General features: G+C 34.7%; 1 protein-coding gene across 5 annotated transcripts in view; it reads right to left on the minus strand.

Moving 5' to 3' along the window:
• Positions 1-19,806, minus strand: part of LOC118195777 (ethanolaminephosphotransferase 1-like) — a 154,118-nt gene that overhangs the window by 25,279 nt on the left and 109,033 nt on the right. For 4 of the 5 annotated variants that reach the window (XM_085809845.1, XM_085809847.1, XM_085809844.1 and 1 more), the window contains one exon: positions 6,455-6,542. The exons of the other annotated variant lie outside the window; for it this stretch is intronic. In XM_085809845.1, coding sequence (XP_085665971.1) covers positions 6,455-6,542 — 88 coding nt within the window. The remainder of the gene's footprint in view (positions 1-6,454; positions 6,543-19,806) is intronic. 5 annotated transcript variants of the gene reach the window in all.

Consider the following 19,806-nt stretch of genomic DNA (forward strand, 5'->3'; position numbering starts at 1 on the left):
TTGATATGAAATGACATGTTACTGAAAACTTATATATTTACTAATAATATGCAGTACTGTGTTAAATTACTTTTTATTGCATGATTATGAGGTTTTCTTATCTGACTTTAAACAGTGTCTTGCTTTATGTGAATGTTATAAAATCAATGAAAAAATAAGGATATACACAAAAAAATTATCAGCAAATTCCAATTTACACAGTTTTGCAAGAAAAAGCAACCTGATTAATTACACTTCTGCATAATTTGAATTTTCTTGCATTACCTTTTACATTGACCATAAATAAAAAAATTTAAAACGCATAAGTTAACACACGATTTGTAGTTTCAGATATCTGGTTGCTGGGTTGTATTTAAATAATGGAATGTACATCATACTACTTTGTGAAAAACACTATAAATTTTCTCAGTTTCAAGTCATGCTGGTTTATTGCACTTCACGAATGTTGGATAACGAATGTTCACGAATGTTGGACTGGTATTAGTTTGCTTGATATTGCTCAACTATTCTCACTACTGCTAGAAGAATAAAATGCTTAAGACTCAAAAGTGCTAATACATTAATTGAATACTACATGAAGACATACATATTTACTTAGTTAAAAAACTCGAAAAAAAAAAGGGGGGGTGATTGCATTTATTTGCAGCCCTTTTATGAGCAGTAATCCTCCAGTGGATTTATTTCAGTTATGCATCAGCAATTTCACATTGTTCAATTTTCGTGATTAACTGCTATTCAGTGGCAATAGCTGCTTTATTAACTATTTCGACAGAATGCTTAACAGAATCCGGAATGCCTTCTCCAAAATGAGAAAAAATAATATTAACACTGTTATATAATACTAACTACGAGAATAGTGCTTTATTACAATACAGTATACATCACCAAGGCAACTACTAATGAAAACTGTAGTCGCTTTAAAAATTGCCTCCAATCAACTCACAACCATACATATTGTATAATGCTAGTGTAGCGATAGTTGACGATCAACATTAAAGGCATGAAAATTAGGAGCCATGTTCACATCCACCCTCAGCAACTACTGTTATCCGCATATAGAATTATAAACGGGAACAAAAAACTAACAAGGTAAAAACATAAAAGCACATGCTAGAAACATTAATTACAGATATTTGTAATGTGCACATTTCATTTTTAATATTTTTTGCTTTTGTTTAAAAATGCCCTTCAGCTTAAGTCAAAAGTTTCAGTTGAAGGTTCAAGAAATGAAAAACTAAAGAAGAAATGGATGTCATCCATTGCATGGAAGGATAATTTCTGGGAAAATAACTTCAATGTAAGTTTAATTTCAACAGTTTCTCATTATGGTAAAAAACAGTGAGATACTTATCGGAGGAGTTAAAGCAAAAAGAATCAGCATAATATTCAAAATTTGTAGGACTCGTTTCGAAGGTTTAACACTTTACTGACTGCTAGTAGTTCAACAGCATATGTACATCTGACCAGCCACTCAGCTCTGTTTCGGTTTAGACTTTTCGTATGCTGTGACAAAATTACCCATCTTTTGTTATAGAAGAATTAGATTTAATGAAATTTTTTACTGATATTAATGGTAATTTATTTTATCTATTACTAGGATTTCAGTTTAATAGTTATAAAGGGTGTTTCTGAATTCGACTAACAGAGGTGTGATAAAAGGCATCAAGAGGATGAAAAATTGCAACAGAACATGGGGTCGCAAACCATATTTAGTGCGAAAAAAATCACCAAAATAGTTATGAAGGATGTGACATCAAATGGAACAAAAGAGGCCAATACTAAGTAGAAAAATATTTATTTGATGTAAAGCAGGGTTACAAAGCATCACAGTTCAATGTCAGAAAGGAGATAATCAGATAGTTTTATCGAAGTTGCAGCCACCAAGGTCTGTGAATGTTATTGTACAGCTGACACAGATGGACGAAATATTGCCAGACACGTTCAAACATACCCAGTGTGCTGTTGATGTCTGCTTAAGCAACAATGACCCATGTTATCAGATCTCCAGTATATCTACAGGTGTCTGATAGACAATTGATTTCAGGTAGCCCCAGAAGATGATAATCAAGGGATTGAGGTCTGAGGAGCTTGGAGGCCAAGCAACAGGTTTGCCATGTCCGATCCACCTTCTGGGATATTGTAGCATCAAGGTGGTTATAGCACTTGCAAAATGTAATAGTGTACCATCATGCATGAATCACATGTTTTAACACACAGTGGCCGGTATTCCCTGCATTAAATTTGCAAATGCATGCTGTAGGAATACAAGGTAATTTGAGCCACTGAAGTGCTCGGGCAGAAGATACAGTCTCAATGAAGATCTCTGAGAATCCTTGCCCAGATTGTTAATACCAAACTTGTGTTGCACTTCTCACAAGACACTGCTGTGGGGATTTTCATGTTGATCACTTCTTCTCTCGTTAAGCAGGCTTCATCTAAGAATAAAACAGTGGTGGGGAAACTATGAATTATTCTATATGGCATCAAGGATCCAGCGTTCAAGGTGTGTTTGAAAAGTTCGGTGAATTTTACCAAGGAAACACAAGAAACAAGCAAAATACCTTTACTGGCCTTCAAAGTATTTGCCATTAGCAACAATACACTTTTGACAACGGGTGTACAATTATTGGAAAGTGTCTGCAAACGCTTCTTTTGGTATGTCTCGAAGCCCCGTTGTCACACGTTCTTGGATCTTAGTAATGTCGGAAAAGTGTTGGCCTTTCAGAACTCCTTTGAGGTGGGGAAACAGGAAGAAGTCCACGGTAGCCAGATCTAGAGAATATGGAGGGTGATCCAAAACTGGAACCTGGCGCCTGTCGAGGAATTGGGTTACACGGATTGCAGTGTGCGGCCGGGCGTTGTCATGGAGCAGATTTCCTGACCGTAAACTTTCACTAACATTTCATGTGTCTCCGTTGCCGTTTTGCCTAACTCGAAGCAAAACCATGTTTATGCATTGCTCCATGTCACAGTGACAATCTTTCTCACACTGACTGTGTTAAACTGCTCGTGCGCTTCTTCTTATCTGTCGTAAAATGGCCGTTAGATGGCTCTAGATGACATTTCTCTCACTGCGTCTGCGTGAGTGTGACATCCTAACCGGCGCGGTTTTTTAATTATGAGACCAATCACCAAACGTTTCGAACACACCTTGTATAAACTTTACCCAAAGGGAGTAGTCGGCATCTCCTAGGACTTAGATCTTCTGCAAGTGGAACAGGTGTATGTTTTCTGCACACAGAACCTCCTTCCACACTATATTATGACAAACACCAAGTTCAGCTGCAACTGATAGTGTACCGGTCGACAAGAAAACAACAAACCATTTCAATACATGGTTTTCTGTTTCAGGTGTGCACACACTGCTTTCTTTTCCCGCATTATGCCTCACTTTTTTTGGAATGATCCGTATCCCGCAACTGCCAATTAATGTTTGTGAAGACAGTATGGTGTGGAAAGTGCCTCGCTGGCTATTGCTCTTGGCAATCATCCTTTATGCTAGGCCATAAATCAGATGGAAATCTGCATATTTTTGTATAATTTGACATGTTGTCCCCAAATGAAGTTTAATACCCATGAATTCTGCAATGCTCACTAATGAATACTTGTACATGTTTTTTTTTCCTTCCATATGCATAGGAAATTTGCATACAAGAAGGTTCTGCTTCTCGACCACTGCTTTTCATTTTCTCCATACACATTGGAAATTTACATGTGAAAAGGTTCCTTCTTCTTGACCACAGTGCTCATAATCCTCGCTACTCCTCTTTGTCAGGCTCACTATCCCATTAACATCTATTTTTGCAATTTTTATTAACTAAATGTGGTTTGAGACTCCATGTTCTATGGTAATTTTTCATCCTCTTGATGTCTACCATCATCCCTCTAAATTTGTTGGCAGAATTCAGAAACATCCTAAATAGTATACCATAATCGATATATTGACATACTTCAAATAAGAAATAGTTTAATACTTTTTAAAGTATATTTGTCAAAACAGTCACCTTTGTTTAGTGAAACATTGCAAAATTTACAGACAAAACATATTCTTTTTTTTTTTTTTACTTGCACAGACTCTGCATTTTCTTTGGGGTTTTACACTTTGACTACTAGTCAGTATATTTATAAGTTTATGTTTTCCATAATTCAGCAGTCTTCCACGATGGTCTAATCTGAGTATTCTCTTTGTGGTTTCAGAACTAGGTAGATCAGCATTTTGTTCTGGACAATTAGTTTCACAATCTTCTATCCATGAAACTGCCAATTAGAGCAGGGAATTTTTCAATGTAATATTTCCCCCGTTTAGAACCATGTATGCTTTAAATGAATTAAAAGTGAAAAGTTTATAAATAATATTACAACTCCTTTAGTCCACTTTTTTGTTTTTTCTAGGTCCACACAATCTATAAGCTTAAGATATTTGTTACAATTTATGATAGAATTAGGCTTCTGTATTGAGCCGTCTAATCTCTTTCTTCTGCTTCTGGACTCCGTTAATTGTGAAGAACGTATAGCTGAGATCATACCGACATTTCTTCTGCCAGTATTCAATACTTCTAACAAAATTTGATGATTTCTATGAAATTCATGATGACCTCTTGAAAGTTATACTGTAATGAAGGAGTCGAGGAAGACTTCTATTTTTTCAAATCGTTCTGTACGATCACACTTTACTTTTAAGAAGAATTTTAGCATATTGACACTGTTATAGTAATTATCTTGATAATCTGGTGTCATATGTTCTTATATCGTTCAGTAACCGTCAAAACAGTGCCTTCTACTTTTTTTGCCAACAGCAATAACTGATTAATAGACTGGTGGTTGTTAAGCCTGGTACAAAAAGCCAATTAATAGGCTATCGGTCAGTAAAGTATTAAATAGAGAAAATTTTTCAGATGCAGAACTGCAAATGACAGAAAAGAAGCCAGTGATAACATAAGCTAAGGTGATAAGAATTATATAGGAAGGAAGTCAAAATACTGGCGCCATCTGTTGCTTAAAAAAGAAAACAACGATGAAATAATTTTCTTAAAATCTGAGGGTAAAGATGCATTGGAATTGGGATCATTAACTAGAAGTGAAGGATTTTTATGAATGTGAAATGCCTCTAGAAAATCTAATTCACCAATGGAAGAGGTTTTTTGAAAACTTTGGCAGCAGACAATATGGAAAATGTGATTTTCTGAAAAACATTATCTTGCAATAGAAGATTTATAAATTTCTTTCCTCTAACGTATGGCTCATGTGCCTTGGTGTGAAATTTTAAGGCTCTCTTAATTTGACCAATGTAAACTACACTACATTAGCAAGGAATTCTGCATATACTGGAAGAATTTGGTCCTTAAGAACAGAACTGCGAATTTCAAAGGCAGAAGATAAGACGATCTGAAAACTGAATTTCTGTAAAATACATGCAATTTTACAGCTAACTGATTAAAAAAAAGCAATGGCAACAGAATTCTTATAATCAACAAAAATGAGGGTGCTTTTTTAAGCCTGGTACAAAAAGCCAATTAATAGGCTACCGGTCGGTAAAGTATTAAATATAGAAAATTTTTCAGATGCAGAACTGCAAATGACAGAAAAGAAGCCAGTGATAAAATAAGCTAAGGTGATAAGAATTATAGGAAGGAAGTCAAACTACTGGTGTCATCTGTTGATTAAAAAAGAAAACAGCGATGAAATAATTTTCTTAAAAGCTGAGGGTAAAGATGCATTGGAACTGGGATCATTAACTAGAACTGAAGGATTTTTATGAATGTGAAATGCCTCTAGAAAATCTAATTCACCAATGGAAGAGGTTTTTTGAAAACTTTGGCAGCAGACAATATGGAAAATGTGATTTTCTGACAAACATTATCTTGCAATAGAAGATTTATAAATTTCTTTTCTCTAACGTACGGCTCATGTGCCTTAGTGCGAAATTTTAAGGCTCTCTTAATTTGACCAATGTAAACTACACTACATTAGCAAGGAATCCTACATATACTGGAAGAATTTGGTCCTTAAGAACAGAACTGCGAATTTCAAAGGCAGAAGATAAGACGATCTGAAAACTGAATTTCTGTAAAATACATGCAATTTTACAGCTAATTGATTAAAAAAAAAAAGCAATGGCAACAGAATTCTTATAATCAACTAAAATGAGGGTGCTTTTTGATGTACTGGGATATGAATTTTTTAACCGATTGGTCAATAATGTTAAGCCTCTATCAATACTGCAACTGCTTTTAAGTAATTTACTAAATTCAAATTTTAATAATTTATCACTAGCTTCTTTCGTCATTTGCACTTTTGCAGCTGAAGGAAGTTCTATATTTAAACTTTAGAAACTAGTCCTTCAAACTAATGAATATTTTGCTAATTTTTGTTGCTTTAGCTCTTCCAATAATCTTTATTTGGCATGTTATTTTAACTCAAATTTTATTAGCTCTAAACAAATTTTTTTTCCTACCATTCTCTGTGTGGTGTAGTTGCCATTTTGTCCCAGCTTTTTCTCCTTCTGTGTGTTCATATTCTTGCATACTTGCCAACCTAGGACACTTAAAAACCAGATTTTTTACAGAAATCAGGTTTTTCTCAAAAATGAAAAGATTTTTTTGAATGCTAAAAATATATATTTTTTACTGATGAATTAATTTTAAATAGTTACTAATTAATATCCGAAAATTAAGTTACTAATTCTTAAATGAAAACAGTACAAAAATAATTTTATGATTTGCATCTTTTAACCAAAAAAAAAAAAAAAAAAAATACTTAAAACTGTTTTCATACAAATGCTAAGAACCGTAGCAGATTTTGCTTTCATTAAAAAAGAAACTTCATAATTTTGTTTGCAGCAGCCGCCATGTAGGCCTGCTTTTGGAAATTAAAGTTTTTCTAATGTGTCATTACTAATGTTAGATTTAAATTTAGTCCTCGTTTTCGCAAAAATACTGAAAATCCTCTCACACTCTGCATTACAATAGTGAATTGTCAGAAAGGCCAACATTATTCTATACAGTTCACTATACTTTAAAATCCCATTAACACCTGCCAACATTATTCTATACAGTTCACTATACTTCAAAATTCCATTAACACCTTTTAGGTTTCCAATTAAACTCTACTGGGTGACAATCCTAGATGGTTTTATAACTTTATTGAAATATTCTAATTGTGATAAACTCCACTGGGTGCCAATCCTAGATGGTTTAATAACTTTACCAAAACTTTCTAATTGTAAACTGCAAAATTGCAGCTGCTATATATCAGTCGCAACATCAAAATCATCATTCATGAAGAAGTAATGAAATAAAACTGAAAATATATTCAAAAAGTATCTTGCAATCTATCGCGGGACATTTTTCTAAATAAAGCTGCAGCATTATCTGATTCAGTGGCAGTTTGTAATCCAGTAAAAAGGCAGGGAACAGGCATTTTGTATTAAAAACATATTGGTCCTTTGTTTCCAAAAAATTTTTTTCAATACAACTCAAGTTGTCCTTGTGTTTCTGTGCAAGAACATGTTTGAGAATACCGACCCTTTACAGTGCGAAATCGAAAAATCGCAATGACAAACGGTACACATCGCAAATGCATTACATTTCCTTGAAGAAAGAAAGTCATCTGTGTATGATTTTTGAAAAGTACATGAGTATTTTACCCTTTTTGAAATCATAACTAAAACAAAAGATTAATAATTTATTAAATTATTTCTTGAAAGCATGTGCACTAACACCGCTCAGTGATAACATGAATGAAATAACAGTGATATTGCTTTGTGCTCATTGGCTAATATATGCCAGATGACACACAGTCGCGCTCGATGCTGATTGGAGAACTGATACAATACCTTTTTGAACACGTCGTCCCACTCACAAAACAAAAGTGCGCTGCAATTTCACACTTACGTAATAACTTTGGTTTTCTTTTAGAGTTAATCTAGAGATAAACCAAGTGACGCCCCAAATCAGTTTTTTTTGGTGCAAATAATGAAGTATTAAGCCAAGATATACAAACATCATGAGACATTTTAAAAATAAGAAAAAATAGGGAGACATATATTCGAAATAGGGTTGGCGGGAGAACGTTCAGAAATCGGGAAAGTTGGCAACTCTGCTCTTGGATTAAAATTTCACTGAATAAGTTTCAGTAAGTTTTCTTTTCAATTCTTCTAGTTTGATTTATAGTTTACCCATTTTCTGCCTGTTCCCATTTTTTTAAAACTGTTTGTTCAGTTTTAGTGTCAATTTGTTTAAATGTTTCAAGCTTTCTGATTTTAATTCTTCATTTGTACCATGTTTTCAACCATTAATCGTTTTTAACAAATTTCTAAATCACCTTAACTTTTTACTGAAGTGTTAACATAAAAAAAAAATGATTCTCAGTTTCACTCAAATTAAATGTAATCAAAAAACCTTCCAGCTGCATTAAAAAAATTCTCCTAAATTGCAAGCTTGCCTTGCTTCAGTCTGTTCATAAGGGACACACTTTGACAGTTATCCAAACTGGAACTTGTTAATGTGGTCCAAAATTCACTGCCACTGAATAAAAGTCCTAGTCTAGAACTAAGAATTCAATTAAACATAAAGACCCTTGCATTTAAGTTCCAAAACCTCCTTTCAGTCTCCTAACTTAAGTATTACAAAAAAATCTTCCCACTGTAAACTTCAACCCAGTAGTTAATATTTCGAAGGCTCATTTATCAAAGGGACAAAACAGAATTCTGAAATACCATTTTAATGTCTCAAAAACCTCAAAACCTTCAATTCCAAAGATTTTAGTTCCTCTCAAAAATGCTTTCCTATTTAATACAGTTTCACATAAACAGAAAGAAATGATTAAGCATCTTATCAACCTTAATATGAAATTTAACAGTAAACCTCTGAACCCTAATCTAAACACGAGAGAAAATGCTGCATTATGCAAAATATATTCCAACCCAGTCATTATTATTTCAGAAGCTGACATAGGCGGCATGAACAAAAACACATTGATGATGTAGTTTAACTCTTAAACAAAGGGCCAGATAATCTGATCCCTAAAGACCTTCAGACCTTTCAAAAATAAAAACTGCAATTGACAATTAGAAGACAGATGACCAAAATGTAAGTCAGAGTTACAAAGCCTCAAAAAGACAGATGTAGCCAAAATTTTAGCCAGAGAAATTCTTTCCCTCACAACAGTAACTGTTTTTCGAATAACCTTCCCCTGCTACTTGTCCAATGGCTTTCGTGCCTCATAACTATAGGATTTCGTAAATTTCATTTTCCCTCAACAGTTGAATGTTAGTTCGATGCAAAAACTTTCAGTTGTGTTTCGCATGATTAACTTGCTCTCTAGAATTCTACACAAATAACCTAACCATACTGATATGCAAATACAAATATGTAACAAGTATGTATGCTAACTGTGTACGTATATGCAAACAAATATATGGATATTATATGAACACACGGATAAACGCATGCACAAGTACGTACATGTAAGTTTCATGTATATTTGATACCTGTGTGTGTATGTATATATATATATATATATATAATAGATGTATTCAACTATGTATGTATATATTTGAAAGTCACCAGATTTAAATTAAAATATTATATTAATTTATCCTTTGCTTGCATTCGGCATAGAAGTTTTATTAAAAAATACAAAGATGATGAAAGATTATAATATTCCAATTATTGATGATGATATGGAAAGAGACTAAGTCCCCTTATACAGTTAGGATCTTTCGTTGAGATCAGCAATAATTAATCTTATATATTTGCTTTCTAATTTTCTTTTTTAATAGTTGAGTTTTATAAATAAATTTAATGCATTTTCCACATTTGTTTTCTACAGTTTTACAGTCTTTATTATGATTAACTCGAAAAATCTCTCATTAAATTAGCATTTACTCTTCATTTCCTAGGAGATAATCAAAATAATTATTAATAATTAAAATATAGATATATATGTATCCTTTTGTTTCATCTTTTTTCTTATAAGAAATTGTACCCATATTCATAACAGTCAGATCATACCTTTGGCTCAGCTGAATATCACTTAATGGCATATCAGTTATGGCGATATACACTGGTGGTTCTCAAAGGTTTAGTTCTCCGCTGCTTCAGTTTTTCCCCCTTCACGAACAATGAACATATGGACCAGTTTCATGCAGAAAGTCTTTAACGAAGGCCTAGCATTAAAAGCCCCTGAACACTGATAGTTCTGGCGGAGATTTGAGTCCTGGCAAATGGGTTCCCCATATGTAACATGGATACAAGTCAGTTCCCCTTAAAATGCCCTCCACAAAGCATCTCTCCCTTTCCATGCAGTGCCTAACAGAGCATGCAATAATAATAAATATAGTCCTTAACAATGTTATTTGTCCATATGAGCAAACAGCGCTAGCATAATCATAGTCTCATTCATCTATACTATATAATTTTATCTATATGATCTAATTTATCTCATTTCATATTTTACAGAGAGACTGGAAACTTTTCAGCATAAGTATTTTTTATTAATATTATTTTTTTAAAATTAAGAATGAAATTACCATCACTGTGATGAAGTAATAATGTGAAATACTATTTTAATAACATTTTTAATCTCAGTATTCCTCACATTCCTGTGCATAATGAAAATACAAGCTAAATTCCTGTAGGAGTCACCTGCTTAACAGCATCTTTATTTACACAAGATACTTATCTGTTTATGACAATTTCAGTCTTTATATGCATAAATAAATGAAAGTCAGAATATTGGATTACAACCATGGGACAGAAGGCTACCTGCCCAAGGGAGCAGTGGGCTTCCTAGAGGACTTTTTAATGGTAATTGGATTACAACCATGGGACAGAAGGCTACCTGCCCAAGGGAGCAGTGGGCTTCCTAGAGGACTTTTTAATGGTAATTAGCTGGTATTCACGTTATACATGATGCCACGTACAGCCAGCTAGTTCACCGAAATCTGAAACAAACTTAGTTATCAGTAGACTAGATGAAGAAGAGAAACACTCTAATGTGACAATCAAAATCGTAAAAACAACCTTGTATTTAGCGTAGTGGTGTATGGTGTGGTGTATTTAATTATGGCAAAGCACTCTAGGGCTATCTGCCTAAGAGGAGGGATGCCTTCGTGGAGGACTTTTTAAGGGAAACTGGCTCGTATGCACGTTACACATGGGGAAAACCACGAAAACACCCATGCAGCCAGCCCGTTTGCGGGATTCGAACCTCAGACCGAACTACCAGTGTTCAGCGACTTTTACCGCTCAGCCGCTGGTGGGCTCGTATTTAGCGTAAGCATAATGAAACAATTGATTTCGAGGGCAGCTAAAGGTCCCTCCTCATCAGGAGAAAGAAATACCTAGAATACGTATTTCTTTCTCCTGATGAGGAGGGACCTTTAGCTGCCCTTGATATCGATTCAGTGTTTCAATATACTTACGCTAAATACAAGGTTGTTTTTACGATTTTGATTAGTTATCAGTGTTCATTGATTTTACCACACAACCTCTAATGGGTCAATATAAATAAATAAATAAAGTTAATACATCCACTTTAAATTTTATATAAGTATTAATTTCACCAGCTTTTTTGTGTCATCAAAACCATATTTTTTTTTTACATTTTCCATTTTTATTTAATTTTCGTATTTAATATTGCAGTCTGAAAGATGCAAAAAGCAATGCAATATAACAAAAATATAATCAATAAAATCCTTTCTTATACTAAAGAAGAATATTTTTTAAAAAGCTAAAGAAAAATAAAGTTTTTATTACAAAAATGCAACAACGAACAGTAATGTTGTTGAAAGATGAAATACTTACAATATAATGAGGGGGGAAAATCAATAAATTTAAACAACAAAACAAAATAAATAAGAATACTAATGAAAAAGGGGAACAAAGCTAATGTCACAAAAATACAAGGGGATTTGTTTAATACATAGGTATAAATACAAGCTGTTACACAATGTTTGTAACAAAATGAATGAGAATTGCTGATTTATGGGAGAAAGAAATGGTTAAACATAATTTTTTAGTATAAACTAAAATTATAAATCAATACATGTAATTCTAAACAGTATGAAAACAAACCAAAACTGATTACATTATGTACTGCTAAAACGTATTTTCATTATCATACAGTGTTAAAAGTTAATATTCCACCATTCGACAATTACTTCAAATACGAAATCTCAGCACCATGTTTCTCTAGTTTAGGGAAATGAGCAAAAAAGAGAAAAAATTCCTTCGTATTCCCAAGTCTCTTTATCTGAAAATTAACAAAGGCAACCGATCTCTAAAGAAAAGGTTTCAAAGCTAAAAGGGGTTCGAAATGCACTCAGGTCTTTTAAATGAAACCTTTAAACACTCTCCAGTCTTTTAATGGCTCAATCTTCATAAATGTTTCCAAACCATTCAAAAAATCACTTACCCCAGCTGTTGTAAATTGTGCCAGATCATATGCTCTACTCAAAATTCACAAAAGTACTGTTACATTCTGCCCTATGGTATCAAATTCAGGCACTGCCTCACACCTGTTGGCTAAATATTTAGTTTCTAGATTTTTGACTTTGTTAGTTATACACTTACACACCATTAAAAAAAAAATAAATAAATAAAAGTTTATAAAAAATGTAAAAAGGCATTTCCCTTAGAAATCTCATCATGATTACTATTGCAGGGTTTGTATGCATTTCTGCACATGGAAATTAAGTATTTTTAAGGACCTTTTAAGGATCATTAATGAAAAAAATTAAGGACCTATCAGCAAATGGGACTTGAATAAATTCAATTAAAGATATTATCTTTGCCTGAACTACACTTTTGTAATACCATCCTAAGAATAAAATAGCTCGTACATAGGATGCATTCTTATTAAACATAATTTAATAAACATAAATTATAAAACAAATTTGAGAATAAAATGAAAAAAAAATATCAAATAGAATTAAATATTTTACACATACTTAGCTGGACATATTTGAAAGAAGATTAGTAACATTTTATTTATGGTTTACTAACAGTTAGCTTTATGTTGACTTTTTTCTTTCGTATCTCATTTTGTCATGTACTTGCTCAGTCTAGGTTTAGTAAATAGCAGATAGAGTTTATGTCAAGTTAAAATGAGAAGTAAACTCATAATCAGAATGATTCATAACAGAAGACTGACTGTTGCCACCACTGCTGATGCTTATCTAGAGAGAGACCTACTGATCAGAACAAACCTGAATGCATGATCTCGACACAGTAGGCAAGTTTTGAAAGTTAGTTCTGCTCTGTCTGATGCAGTTTGTGTCGTAGCATCATGTGGAGTTCTTGGAGTTGTAAATATATGAGGGTTGGAACTTTAATAGTGGCAACTATATATTTACAAGGAATACAAAAGTGATTCATGTCACCATGTTTTACAGTCCTTCAATATAGTCGCCAGCATTGTGTACAACCTTTTCTAACGATGTGGAAGTCGCAGAATACCTGTAGCAGTGCCTGTTTTGTTGATAGTTTGAATGTACCGGTCTACTGCCGCAAGAATCTCAGGAACAGTTTGGAAGCGAGTGCCACAAAGTGGTTTCTTCATCTTAGGAATTAAGTCATAGTCACAAGGGCTTAGATCTGGGGAGTATGGTGGATGGTAAAGCACTTCCCAGCCCCATCGCTTGAACAAATCAGTCACAGCTTGTGCTGCATGCGGCCGAACATTGTCATGCAAAATGAGAGGAGCGTTCTGCAGAAAGTGTCACCGTTTTTCTCTCAAAGCTGGTCGGAGATTGTGCTCCAAAAATGAGCAGTAATACTGCGCAGTGACGGTCTGCTGTGGGGGAACGGTATGCATTAGGATGACACCATCACAGTCGTACACAAGAATCACCATAACTTTCACATTGCTGGGGTTCTGACGAAACTTCGAACGTCGTGATGACACCATTCGTTTGATTGGCGTTTCAGTTCCGGCTGGTAAGATCAGGCCCAAATCTCATCCAGCGTAAAAAAGCATCTCCTTCGTGCTCATAGCGCTTCAGGTGGGTTCGGGCAGCATCGTATCGTAGCCATTTCTGCATTTCCGTCAATTGATGTGGAACCCATCGTGAAGCAATTTTTCTCATGGACAGACGTTCCTTCAGAATATGCACAACAGTCATATGCGCTAATCCTATTTGTCCGGCCAGCTGACGAATCGTTTGGCGGCGATCACTGTCCATTAGTGCGGCAACATGTCTGCCACGTTTTGGTGTCCTTCGTTGAATGCTTTCACCCATCTTACTATGTTCTGTAAGGCAATGCAGATTCCCCGCAAGCCTCTTGAAGCCCTTGATGACACTGTCGTGCTGTACGACCTCTGGCAGATTCAATTTTTATCCAACATCTCTGTTCTTGTTTTGAAAACATCCTGACAACACTTACTTTAGACCGCGAGCTAATAGAAGGATCCGTTCTTCGCGTCACTCCGCATGCGCGTGACGTAGGCAGGATGAGTCTTTTTGCTGAGAGGTAAGGTAGGTACAGTGGATGGGCAAAAATATGGAAACACCTTGTGAAATGCATGTTTGAAAAGAAAGATTGATTTTAATGAAATATATAGGTGGCGCTGGCGTTTTTGACTACTGACGCCACCTATACAACTTCGTAAATGTGCTAAACAGTTCAGTTGTTGTCGGAGTACTGTTATGTGAGGTTGTCATTGCATTATGTCAGAGTTAACAGACTTCGAACGTGGGCAAATTGTTGGAGCACGTATGGTAGGTGCTTCCGTAAGCAAGGTAGCCGAGGTGTTTAGTGTTTTAAGAGGTACTGTATTGAAGATTTATTCCGCATATTTGAAAAGCGGAAAAACAAATCACAGCGCGGACGAAAGTGTGTCCTGAGTGATCGTGACAGACGATCATTAAGGGCAATTGTGACGAACAATAAGCAGACCACAGCTGCAAAAGTTACTGCTGAAATGAATGTTGTGTTACCGAACCCTGTGAGTACCAAAACAATTAGAAGGGAGCTTCATAAACAGGGAATTGCTGGCCGTGCTGCAATTGAGAAGCCACTCATCAGTGATGCTCATGCCCGTAACAGGAAAAGGTGGTGTTTAAGTCATAAAGCCTGGACTATAGAGCAGTGGAAGCGAGTAATATGGTCTGACGAGTCTTCTTTCACATTGTTTCCCACTTCTGGCTGAGTTTACGTCTGGAGAACGCCATCTCAAGCCTATAATACAGACTGCTTGTTGCCAAGAGTGAAACATGGCGGGGGTTCTGTTATGGTTTAGGCAGCCATATCGTGGTTCTCTGCTAGCCCCATGATAACTGTGTCAGGGCACATGACTGCCAAGACTTATGTGAACATTTTGGCCGATCAAGTTCATCCCATGGTACAAACTTTGTTCCCCGATGGTGATGCTGTCTTCCAAGACGACAAAGCCCCTGTTCCCACAGCTCACATTATCCAGGACTGGTTTTCTGAGCACGAGGATGAGTTGTCCCATCTACCCTGGCCACTACAGTCACCAGACCTGAATATTATCGAACCTTTGTGGTCTACATTGGAACGGAAAGTGCGTTCTCGTTATCCACCGCCAACATCGTTATCTGATTTTGCCACCATTTTGCAGGAAGAATGGTATAATATTCCCTTGGCAAACATACAGGAACTGTATTTATCCATTCCGAGAAGACTGCAAGCTGTTTTAGATGCCAACGGGTTTCCTACATCATATTAAGCAAAGAAAGATGTTTTTTTAAAGGTGTTTCCATATTTTTGTCCAACCCCTGTATGTAGTTTATGTGTGGTATACGCGATATTCTTTGGTTTTGTTGCGTAGCGTTTTTCAGCTGTGTTGCCACTATTAAAGTTCCAACCCTCGTACTTTAAAGTTCAAGGAAACCACTAAAGCACCAGAAGTGATAAGTTGTTTTGCATTATTTTGTCGCACTAGATGCAAAGAATGTTTTACATCAATTTTTATAATTTTGTGCTGCATCTTGTGACCAAGGTAAATATTAATGAAAAGCAAAAACTCGCTTTAATATCCAGACTTTTAAGGGTGAACAGTTAGTTACAAATAATTATATTAGGTAGTTAGATACCCTTAGTAATTATAGATTTACATGACCACGAGTAATTTTTTTATTTTAAAAATATTTGTCAAAAAAGCACAATCTAATAACATTTCACAGTTTTAAATACATACAGGGAGATTCTAAATTGTTTTTACAAATTAAGAGGGGTGTTAGTACTCATCCAGACGAGCAATAATTACCATAAAACGTAAAATCAAATTCCACTCTGAGAGGCAGAAAAGTGGAATATCAGAATGCCTACCTGAACTTACAACAGCATTGGAAGAGCGAATGAACGAGACCAAAAGTTGCATAATCAGTTTAGTGAAAAACTCACAGAGAGTGCACAAAACGGATAAAACCCAAAACTTGGCATTCGAGTGTTAATTCGAACTCAGACTTTGATGGCAATGCATATTTTGGTTGGCACGGTGTGAACCTTGCAAACGATTGCAACAAGTTAACCATCTAAATTATTAGGGGGAAAAACTGCTACCTTGATTAGCAGTTTTGTTCCCCTTTGCCATCTTCTAGCCTGTCCTCCTGGACTAACTGTGTTGCACTCATTCTACTTGAAACACCCTTCCAGGGGACATGAAGTTCTGACAGCCAGAGCACAGCATGAATTTTTCACGCTAATCTCGGCATACAGCAGAAGTTGGAGTTAATTTTTTATTACTTGTACAAAGCTTACACCATTGAATTGACTATTGTGACTATTCATAAGTAAGTGAAAATAAATGTGTGTTTTTTAAAGTAATGTTTTTACTGTCATAAAAAAAACACAGCAGATTCTTGATATTGATTTGATGTTTTAGCAAAATTAATTCATGAAGTTTGCTTGCAAAGAAAATCAGCATTTGAAGCAAATAGCAATACAATATTTCCAGCTTTTTTTATAAATTTATTCTTAAATACAAAAATAATTAAACAGGAAGAAAATGATAGTAACAATTTATACAAAAATAATAAGCAGAAAGAAAGTAAAACACGTACTCTCTTGTTTTTAGGAAATTATAGCAATTATGTTGTCATTCCTTTCTTTTCATGGATTAACTAAAAAATTACATGTATTTTACAGATATTAAACTTTCAGGTCGTTTTCTCTTCTCTCAACAAAATTCGTAGTTCCATACATAAGGACCTCACTGCGGATATGAATTCCTGTGGTACATACAAGGGTCCCTACCAGAATAGCATAGTTTTCATTCATCAAACTAAGAGAGCCTTAAAATTTCACACTAAGGAACATGAGGAAAAAGGAAGCACATAAATCCTCCATTGCCCAATACTGTTTTTCAAAAAATCACATTTTCCGTATTTTCTGCTGCCAAAATTTTCAAAAACATCTTCCATTCGCGAATTATTTTCTACAGGCATTTCACATTCATAAAAATCTTTCAGTTTTAGTTAATGATCCCAATTTCAATCCATACCTTAGCTTTTAAAGAAATTATTTTGGTCTTCATTTTTTATCAATAGATGGCACTAGTAGCTCTATTTCTTTCCTCTCATTCTTACTGCCTTAACTTATATCACTGGCTTCTCTTTCATCTTTTGCAATTCTGAAGCTGAAGAAGTAGATTCTATATTTAAATCTTCGAAACAAGTTCTGAAAATTTACGAATACTACACTGATACGTGTTGCTATAAATCCCTTAAATCCTTATTCAACTGGGTTATTAATTAGTCTGTTATAATATAGTTAATTTAATCTGTTTAAATCTTAACTGTGTCACTAAACAATAGTAAATCAATATAGTACGAGACATATACACATATCTTTCTGCTCATACTACATACAATCATAGGTAATATAGGTACATAAGTGAAACTCTTTATATGCACTGTATATAGCTAAAATAAAATATTCATAAGACAATTAAATTTAATAATGTAGTAACTGAATATGAAATACTACTTACAGGGTACTAGGGCTTTTAAAGTAATTCTGTGATGTTAGTATCATGACACAAATTTAATTTTGGGGGGGATGGGGATAAGGAATTTCATTTTGCAGAAGATTGAAATTAGCAACAGCTGTTACTTCAGTTGTTGCTAATTTTAATTACTTTAGCTGCTACTTTAGCAATGCTTCAGGAACTATTTCCATAGGTATAAAAAGAGTTAATTTTTTAACAATTCACAATGCTTTATCAATAATGCAAGGCAATTTTCCCTCTCATATGAAGTAATTGTGCATTTATCATAAAAAATCATAATGCATAAAATAAAATAAAAGTTATAGTCCCTTTTAAAAAGCTGATCTTTTAAAATGAAAAAAGAGTACCATTTTAATGAAAAAAACAATGTATAGTAGTACAATTTTTTATGTATCGTAATTTCGCGCGTATAGTCCGCGGACTATCTGTGTTTAAAATGCGAATTTTTGAAGCTGCGGACTATCTACCAGTGCGGATAATACGCTGGTTGTTCATGGTTAAAATTGTTGAAATTTAAAAAACACGCTGTCGTGAACTGCCAATGATCAAATATAAAAAAAGCGTGAGATTCCAAGTATCCTAAGCACTGCTTTAGTGCAACTGCCGGAAGGGGGAAAAGTAGTTGATGCGTCAGTTCGGTTTTTAGGAGCCATAGTAGCACGTACCTGGAGTATGAAAAAAAAAAGCATGATTTGGCAACACCGAGTGAGTGGGGTCGAAGGTCACATTTCATTACCGCTTATCACGAGGATAGCACGTTGCACAGTATTTTGTTTTCGTATTTTGTCTTTCATCTTCGATAACGTTGATGAAACATCGCCGGAGATTTACTGCTGAGAGGTAGTTGAGAAAACTGAAAAAGATGGAAATAGAGAAGCGGGCCCTTATTGGTTTAATCCTAGTATCCAGTGCACACGGGATTTGACTACTTTTGGCAACTTTATGACGAGCAGTGAAAACGGGACATATACGATGAGTAGTTAACGGGTCATTCAAAGAAAATATATAGTTAAACATAGTATATACTATGTATATAGTATATATACTATGCGTGTATAGTATATATATAGACGTTCTTTGGATCATTTTTGGTGTTGGCGATAATTTTCAAAGTCGCGCCAAGGCTGCACCGTATACTAAGATTTTACCCCGTTATTTTGAAGTGGACAAGAAAGCGGTGAGAAATTGGTGCAAACAAAAGGATTAGTTTAAAAAGCATGGGAATATTCCCATATTAAAAAAACGTAATTTCGGACGTATAGTCCGCGGACTATTCAGTGGTGCGGACTATCTGACAATTTTTATTTTTTTTTTATATAAAATCGTGTCTGCGGACTATACGTGCAAAATTACGGTATTTTCTTCCTTATCATACAAGTCCAGGAAAATCAGAGAAATGTGGAACATCGCCATTTTTGTCAAATCTTGATGAAAATGAAAAGCAGAGCAAGAAAATAAGCTCTTCTTTAACAATATTATTAACAAAAATACATTTAAGCAAAACAGCCGACAGGAATTCCGGATATCGGTATACAGCAAAAATATCTCAATTTGTGAATGGAAAAAAAGTTTTCTCTTCTTATAAAATGCTATATAACTCATTATTTTCCCAAGTTAATATGGCCAAAATTTGAAGTGGTTAAAGGCTGGCAAAACTGATAAGCATACTCTACCTTTTTTTTTTTTTTTTTTTTTTTTTAACTACCCTACTCTAGCTTTTTTCAGGGTGCATTCCACAGTTATTTGCTCTAACAGTGGCTGAATGGTTAATACTGCTGAATTTTGGTAGTTCAATCTGACTGACTGCAATTGGGTTGACTACATGGTTTG

This window comes from Stegodyphus dumicola, chromosome X2, assembly GCF_044657685.1.
Source record: "Stegodyphus dumicola isolate Sdum_Otavi_A_Nest chromosome X2, ASM4465768v1".
Taxonomy (NCBI): Eukaryota; Metazoa; Arthropoda; class Arachnida; order Araneae; family Eresidae; genus Stegodyphus; species Stegodyphus dumicola.